The 8451-nt window shown below is 41.8% G+C and overlaps 1 protein-coding gene across 1 annotated transcript; it reads right to left on the bottom strand.

The window, feature by feature from the left end:
• Nucleotides 1-1381: 1381 nt before the first annotated feature.
• Nucleotides 1382-7753, bottom strand: exd1 (exonuclease 3'-5' domain containing 1). Its single transcript, XM_085143288.1, is given in 12 exon segments — nucleotides 1382-1783; nucleotides 1785-2377; nucleotides 5266-5457; nucleotides 5541-5684; nucleotides 5806-5886; nucleotides 5973-6077; nucleotides 6166-6252; nucleotides 6334-6407; nucleotides 6968-7044; nucleotides 7135-7168; nucleotides 7282-7347; nucleotides 7473-7753. Coding segments are annotated over 12 exon segments (1689 nt in total). The 5' UTR covers nucleotides 7603-7753; the 3' UTR covers nucleotides 1382-1677.
• Nucleotides 7754-8451: the final 698 nt, after the last annotated feature.

Raw genomic sequence — 8451 nt, 5'->3', positions numbered from 1 at the left:
TTGAGATCTCCATTTTCGGATGCAAAATCAACACAGCTGGACATCCTAAAGTTTGTGTTTATGTCTGTGCGCTACCTTTCCGACTTTTAGTCTAAAATTAGCTCGCCCGCATCCTGCTGTGATGCTGAAGGTGCAGTCATCTTTCCTCTCTGAAGGACATAACACTGTCTGAAGTTTGTGGGTGGAGGGGAGGGGAGGCTGAGGGGGAGGGAGGAAACGGTGACTACCGTGTGACAAGCGCGCAGTTCCTTCCTCAGAGGCCTGAGAAACAGGAAGTGCTGCACATAAGGCATTATTGTGACGGAGAGGAAATGCAAGGTCCTCTAAAATAAGAGCTCCAATCTGGTGGTCAATGACAGGAGCCTGTCCTCCATGGCCCCTCGGAGACCTGTATCCCCCCCCAACAAACTACAACCCCTCCACAACTTCACTGCTGATTGACGCAGATAAATATAGAGGGGAGCAAGCTCCAGTCACATTATATGGAATGAATCCTCTCTCGCTGTGGGATGGGATTTAAGAGCAGCAGCTCAAAGATAACATCACACAAATCGGTATTAAGATGATGCGATAACCCTTTTGTTCCTTGCTGAAACCTCGCGTACACAGACCGAGTAACAGGAGCGTTTCAGAGGGCTGAAAGAGGCATATGGGTACGATCCACCCTGTTGCAGGGTGGTTGCTAAGAGAGAAGCAGGGCTTTGTGTCAGGCTGCCTCCCAGTTAATTAAAATCCTACATTATCTGTTTCATGCTTTCAATTAGAAAGCTTTGGAAAGGGCCCAAGCCTCTGCATGTAGATAACCATAGCAATAAGATGTGATTAATACTGGTGGGGGGGCTTGATCTGCAGAAATGCCCTGCTGTTGTGTCCATGGCTTGTTTTGATCTCTGGCAAAAATGGCTGCACAAAATCTGCAAGGCATGTCAAGCAGCAAATTAACAGGATAACGTCATCTTTTTTTCTGTTATTACAAAATATGGCAGGTGCTGACCACCTGTGATCAAGTACGTCTAAAACAGCAGCAATGACTGAAGCTACAGAGAATCTGTATCCCTCTCTGTGTTCTCTCTGCACCAAGTCTAATGTTTTCCCCCCTTTTATTATTATCAGTAATCAAAAGAAGTGTCAGCCAGCAATGTTTTTGCTCAATTAACAGCAGATCCATCAGTGCCTGTTTCTGCATTTCACAATCAATTAACTGCAACACAGGCTGTACAGGCAATCAATCACGCTAAGTTTAGCACATTAATGAGGTTGTGGAGTTGTCTGGGTGTACTTGGTGTTCCACCAGCCAAACCCATCATTTCTCGTCACACGTGACATATTGTGACATACTATCAGAGCATAATGTGTGCGATAAAAAATAATCAATACTTGCTTATTTATCCAAACATCTGAGCTGAAAGTTTATTTTTAATTTGATTGTGTGGGTAAGAATGCAGTCAACTACGACTTAAAACACAAGATGAAACATTTAGTTGTATTAAACAATAAGAACTCCTGTATATTTGTATTTTTCCAGAAACATAAATGACAAATGTCAAACAAATCTTTGCAAAACAAAACAAACAAAAAAAGAACATTTACTGCCATCTAGTGGTCATGCTCAGGAATTACACTGTGTAAAAGAGTAAACATTTGTAACTTTTCCATAAAGGTTTTGTGATGACTACTTTAATATCTGAATGATTGGCTCAGTGAAGATAAGATAGGCTGGGGACTTAATGTAAATTCTTCTCCACTCAAACCACAAACATCTTTAGGTGGGTTACTTTCCGAGGCCAGGTTCTAACATTTTATCCTGGAAAGGAGTCGCTTTCACACTACACTGATGTTTGAAGTCCCCAGCACTCTCAATGGGGATCTGAGTGGGTGGTAAGTGGAGAAGGAAGCCTCTTCCTCTTCCTATGAAAGGAAAAGTGGCGTTGGATGGCTGCTCTTTCCCAAAGAGCCTTCCTCTTCCCGTGAGATCCATTCGTACTCCTGCGTCCCCTCTGCCCATACCTGCTGACAGAGAACAGTTGATGGACTCTTTATTGGTGAGGTCTGACACAGTGGCAGGAGCAGGATCCTGAGCATCCACAGCAGGCCCACTGGTGACCCTCAAAGGGCTAGTTGCAGAGTGGTTAACAAGAAGCTCCTGTGGTGATGGTGAAGGAGATTCTACACTTGCAGGTTCAGACACATCTGGATGGTTTTTCCTTTGGTCTTCTTCTACAGCAGGTGAGGCCTGGGATGAAGACTGAGGTTTGGGGCTAAAGCGAGCCAGCAGACCCTGCTCTGTGAGTGGATAGTGACTGGAAGCCCACTCGTGCCTCTCGCGACGCATTACCTCCAGCTGCCTCAGCTCTCTGGGCAACTCCAACACACTTTCCTGTGGATACAAACAGTTGATTGGGACGGTTTCTGCTAACCTTTACACTTCTGCAAACCTCACATGTCAATTAAATACTCAAAGCAGTTTAAATCTGCAATGCTGGAGTAAAGAAAATGCCTGATTTAAGACCTTTACAGACACACAATTAGCCCACTGTGATCTGTGGATGTTATATTTCAATCTGAAATCCTGCAACACATTAGAGCTGATAAAAGGAAAAGCAAAATGTTTAATTTTGTCATTTATTTTTAACTTTTTCACATAAAGTTATATTAGCTGTTTAAAGCCATTTCACATGCAATGCAGGGTACTGTAAGAACAATTGAATGAAAAGTGTTGACCATGACTTGTTGACTTATCAATAACTGGTAAGGACAACCTTACCACGCTGGTCTACAATAACATTTATTTAATGATGCATACAGTGGGGCAAAAAAGTATTTAGTCAGCCACCGATTGTGAAAGTTCCCCCACTTAAAATGATGACAGAGGTCAGTAATTTGCACCAGAGGTACACTTCAACTGTGAGAGACAGAATGTGAAAAAAAAATCCATGAATTCACATGGTAGGATTTGTAAAGAATTTATTCGTAAATCAGGGTGGAAAATAAGTATTTGGTCAATAACAAAAATACAACTCAATACTTTGTAACATAACCTTTGTTGGCAATAACAGAGGTCAAACGTTTACTATAGGTCTTTACCAGGTTTGCACACACAGTAGCTGGTATTTTGGCCCATTTCTCCATGCAGTTCTTCTCAAGAACAGTGATGTTTTGGGGCTGTCGCCGAGCAACACGGACTTTCAACTCCCACCACAGATTTTCTATGGGGTTGAGGTCTGGAGACTGGCTAGGCCACTCCAGGACTTTCAAATGCTTCTTACGGAGCCACTCCTTTGTTGCCCGGGCGGTGTGTTTTGGATCATTGTCATGTTGGAAGACCCAGCCTCGTTTCATCTTCAAAGTTCTCACTGATGGAAGGAGGTTTTGGCTCAAAATCTCACGATACTTGGCCCCATTCATTCTGTCCTTAACACGGATCAGTCGTCCTGTCCCCTTGGCAGAAAAACAGCCCCATAGCATGATGTTTCCACCCCCATGCTTCACAGTAGGTATGGTGTTCTTGGGATGCAACTCAGTATTCTTCTTCCTCCAAACACGACGAGTTGAGTTTATACCAAAAAGTTCTACTTTGGTTTCATCTGACCACATGACATTCTCCCAATCCTCTGCTGTATCATCCATGTGCTCTCTGGCAAACTTCAGACGGGCCTGGACATGCACTGGCTTCAGCAGCGGAACACGTCTGGCACTGCGGGATTTGATTCCCTGCCGTTGTAGTGTGTTACTGATGGTGACCTTTGTTACTTTGGTCCCAGCTCTCTGCAGGTCATTCACCAGGTCCCCCCGTGTGGTTCTGGGATCTTTGCTCACCGTTCTCATGATCATTTTGACCCCACGGGATGAGATCTTGCGTGGAGCCCCAGATCGAGGGAGATTATCAGTGGTCTTGTATGTCTTCCATTTTCTGATGATTGCTCCCACAGTTGATTTTTTCACACCAAGCTGCTTGCCTATTGTAGATTCACTCTTCCCAGTCTGGTGCAGGTCTACAATTCTTTTCCTGGTGTCCTTCGAAAGCTCTTTGGTCTTGGCCATGGCGGAGTTTGGAGTCTGACTGGTTGAGGCTGTGGACAGGTGTCTTTTATACAGATGATGAGGTCAAACACGTGCCATTCATACAGGTAACGAGTGGGGGACAGAAAAGCTTCTTACAGAAGACGTTACAGGTCTGTGAGAGCCAGGGATTTTCCTTGTTTGAGGTGACCAAATACTTATTTTCCACCCTGATTTACGAATAAATTCTTTACAAATCCTACCATGTGAATTCATGGATTTTTTTTTCACATTCTGTCTCTCACAGTTGAAGTGTACCTCTGGTGCAAATTACTGACCTCTGTCATCATTTTAAGTGGGGGAACTTGCACAATCGGTGGCTGACTAAATACTTTTTTGCCCCACTGTAAGTCTGCGTGAGTGCAGATCATTAATATGCAGACACAACCGAGAAGACTGCATTTATCTCATGTGCTTTTGTGAATTGCACAGCTTAAAAATCATCTGAGAATTGCATCATATCTCATAGACCCTGTTTCTTACCTCAGCTATCATCTTTCCTTATTATTCCCAATCTGGAAGAGAAATCTCTCTCAGACATTTTGTACAAGGGCAGAGGGCAGAACTGACACTTTAAAAGATGGATGTGGGTTCTGTGTTTGAAAATTCTTCCAGTTGTATAGAACTCTATAGGAAAGCAGCCCTCGGATCTTGCTCTGTGAGCTCACCAAACACTTTACTGATGACTTTATTGGCTCACTCACTATTTCGAATCATGCTGAATAAAATATAAAATCCACTTTGTGAATTCTGAGCATTATTTAGCCACCGTTATCAGTGTAGCTGTCACAGCAATCACTGAGACATCAAAGTGGCCACGTCCATCTTATACACTTTCTAAGAGACAGGCCCATACTCTGTGTTTTACTGATGACGGAGGAAAGAACCAAACATACAAATGTGCAGTTACATCTCACTAGAATCAATGCCATACATTTTTACCAGATACGAAAATACTGTACATAACATGCAGAAATGTCTTTCTGTGTGTTACTGACGTGGGAGTGTGTGAATGAAGCAGTGAAGGATAACGTAAACCTGTCCCGCGTGTGAATGACAGAAAGCTGTCACTTTAACAGACTGATGAAGCCAGCAGTGTTGACTAAATCATGCGTGTTTCTATCATGTTGACCGACTTTTGACTGGAGCAAAAAACTGAAAAGGATTATTTCTTTGAAGACAGCTAATTGTTTCTTAATTACCCACCATGCCAACATGCGCCAGTTCATCGGGCTGGTAATGGCTGCTGCTGAGGTAGGAATCAACCAGAGCCATGTAGTCTCTCATGAGCGTGTCCAGCAGGACCAGTCTGAGCGGCTGTAGGTGGATCACTGATAGAGCCATCACCTTCAGCAGGGGTAACGGACAAGGCCGCGTGTGCCACATCTCGCTTTCTTCCTGTAAAAACATAAACCTGTTATAGCACCAAATACCTATACAGCACAAGAAAAGAATACCCTGGATAGGTCTGTGTGGTGTACCTTAGTGAACTGTGACTTCATCTGAAGAGACGAAAGCTGGGAGGGGGGCACCCTCAGATGGAGACTTAACACCTCATGGAGAGTACTGACTCTGTCAGGAAGGAAACCTCCTGTCTCTGAGTAGAAGCACATGACATCTGCCACCTAAAATATTTAAAGAAAAAGAAAAACAGACAAAACAGAGACACATAAAATGAAAAGAACAATATGGATAATTTAGAGAATAATCTAAAGATTAGCAATAATTTGCATACTGCGCACGTACCTGAGTGTCAAAGACATTTGCCAGCTTTACTCCAAACTGAGCGATCAGACATCCAGCAATGGCTCTGCAGTCATGGATGACCTATAACAAATATCAAACCAATATGCTACGGTAATCATAATCACTGCCATAATTTTAAGAGAGCTTCTAATGCAGTTATTTGTCACCTTTAAAATGTCCTTGCTCTCCAGGATCATGGCGAGGCCATTCTTAAAAGCCCGGGCTCCAAGTAACAGGACATCAAATAGGTATACTTTGTTTTTAGTGGCAATCTAGAAGAATTAGGTTTAAGTTATTTTCCTTTTTCTGTCCTCATGATGGAGAAGGAACAAAAAACCAAAAGACCGACGACCTTCTCACCTGCAGCCAACACAGTCGTCCATTCTTAAATACCTCAACTCCTTCTGCTCCCACACCGATCACGTGCTGTTTCTTGATGTGCATTATCTAACACATTTGGATACGGTACATGGGTCAAAGAAATCTGAGTCATTTACACAGTAGAAAGCAAACATCAAATCAACTTACAGTAGGTCCGAACTTCTCATGAAATTCATCAACAACTACGTAGTTGATGTACTCTTCATCCTCCTCGTTATCATCTGCAAAAAGAAAAAGAAAAATCCTCTCAAAAGTGAGATGTTCAAAACAAATGTGTAGCTCATGTTACCTAGTGGGCCGGACAACCTCGTGTCAATGCGAACAGCGCATGTAATGCCCGAGACGACTCAATATGAGCAAAAAAGGGTAATTTCAACACTACGTCAAATTCTTTCTGCACAATAAAGAAATGCTGTTGTAATAAAGGAAAATAATCCTGTCAGAACATCTTTTTTGGGTTAATTTGTAAGAAACAAACAACTGTGTTTCACAACTGCATAAAATTATAGAAAATAATCTGGTACCAGATATTCCTTTAATTATAAAATTTAAAGTTTTTAATATTTTTTTTCTTTACCGTGGGTAGAAAACAAGCAAACATGTAATTTAGGTGTTCATCTATTACTTAATTACTTTGGTGTAGTATAAATGACCATTAGCATACAGGCCTCCTTCATATTTTCCAAAGCTTTCCCAAGCCCATTCAGGACCACGGGCCTTAGGTTTGACAACCCTGGTGTAACTGGTTCATCATCAGCTTTAGTGGAATAAATGAACTCACCCAATGTGCCTGTCTTCCTGTATGGCTGAAACTTTGCTACATCCAAGTGGTCCTCAGGTTTGTGATGGTGAATATTTCTGTGCACAGTTTTGTGCATTGAAATTTATTACAAGCCAGGGCAAAAGGCATTCTCACCAAAAGTGGCACCTCATGCATGTCTTACTTACTCACGGTCACCGTTCCCATCACTGGTAAATTCCACTGTTGAATTAATTATATAAAAAGTCAAGCCAGATATCAGAATAAACAATGAAAGAATACTGTGCAGCTTGGTACAAACTTGTTCAGGTATTACTTTTCCTGAGTGAACTCACCATTCAGAATCTCATGGCCAAAGAAAACTTTTGTTCCGGGAAACCTCCAGCCATCACTATTGACAACTGCAACAAACCAGAAACCACAACTATCTTTCCAAGACACTAATATAAAGTTTTTAACAGTTTTACTCTCTTATATTACAGAAAGAATTCATAAATAAAGTACAACATTATTAAAAACATCTAACCGTCCGCCAAAATCAAAGCTTTGTTTGGGTAAATACGTTTCACGACCCCGAAGAACGATGATGTCTTGAGGGTCAATTTGATTCTCGCTCCCTTGAAGTAAGTCAGTAGTTTTACATCATCCACAATCATTTTAAATCATATACGAGCTGTTTCCAGCGAATAAAACAGTGTATTTGTTGACTTGGAGATATCCTTGTCCCTAATCAACGGTTAGCGGCTAGGCTGTTAGCTGCTTGCGATTATCGAGCTGGCCGGGAATGTTGCGTTCATGAACTCGTCGTTACTTAATTGTTCGAGCGCCTTGACTCCATAAAAAAAAAACATCACCAGAAAAAAAACAACTAACACAGTTTTTCAAAATTACATTTACAGCTATCGGAAACTTTGCGTAAAGCAACAAACCGATTTTTTTAAAATTTTATTTCTGACTTTAGGGACGCTCTCTGGAATTAAAAAATGTTTTTGTTTCCCATGACAAATGAAGGTAACTCCACAAGTCAGTTATGGGTAGGGATGGGTATCGTTTAGGTTTTATCCGATACCGGTGCCAAACCGGTACTTTTGAAACGGTGCCGGTGCTTAAACGGTGCTCAAACCGGTGCTTAAAGAATGGAAAACACAAAAGTGGTCCAAAAACCTCTCATGTTCAGCTGTTTTTTTGTAAAAAGATAACAATGTTAGCCTTTTCTGCAGCTATGGGGCATATATGGTATCATTCTTGGCTGGAAGCAGCGCTTAAACAATGGAAAAAAACACAAACTTTGTCCAAAAACCTCTCATGTTTAACTGTTTTCCACTTTTTCTTTGGTCATTTTAGCCTTTTTGGCCAGGGTGAAGGGAGTATCTGCCATCAAACAAGAAGACAGCTGCATGTAGCTATGATGATGTTTGCTAGTTCACCTTACATGCATTAATGTAATAACGTGGTTAGCCTACTCAACGTAAATTACACACGAACAACATTAAGCTACTCACGCA

Source organism: Neolamprologus multifasciatus, chromosome 19, assembly GCF_963576455.1.
Source record: "Neolamprologus multifasciatus chromosome 19, fNeoMul1.2, whole genome shotgun sequence".
Lineage (NCBI taxonomy): Eukaryota > Metazoa > Chordata > Actinopteri > Cichliformes > Cichlidae > Neolamprologus > Neolamprologus multifasciatus.
Note: the sequence above shows the minus strand (reverse complement) of the source record. Positions and strands in the feature narration are given on the sequence as shown.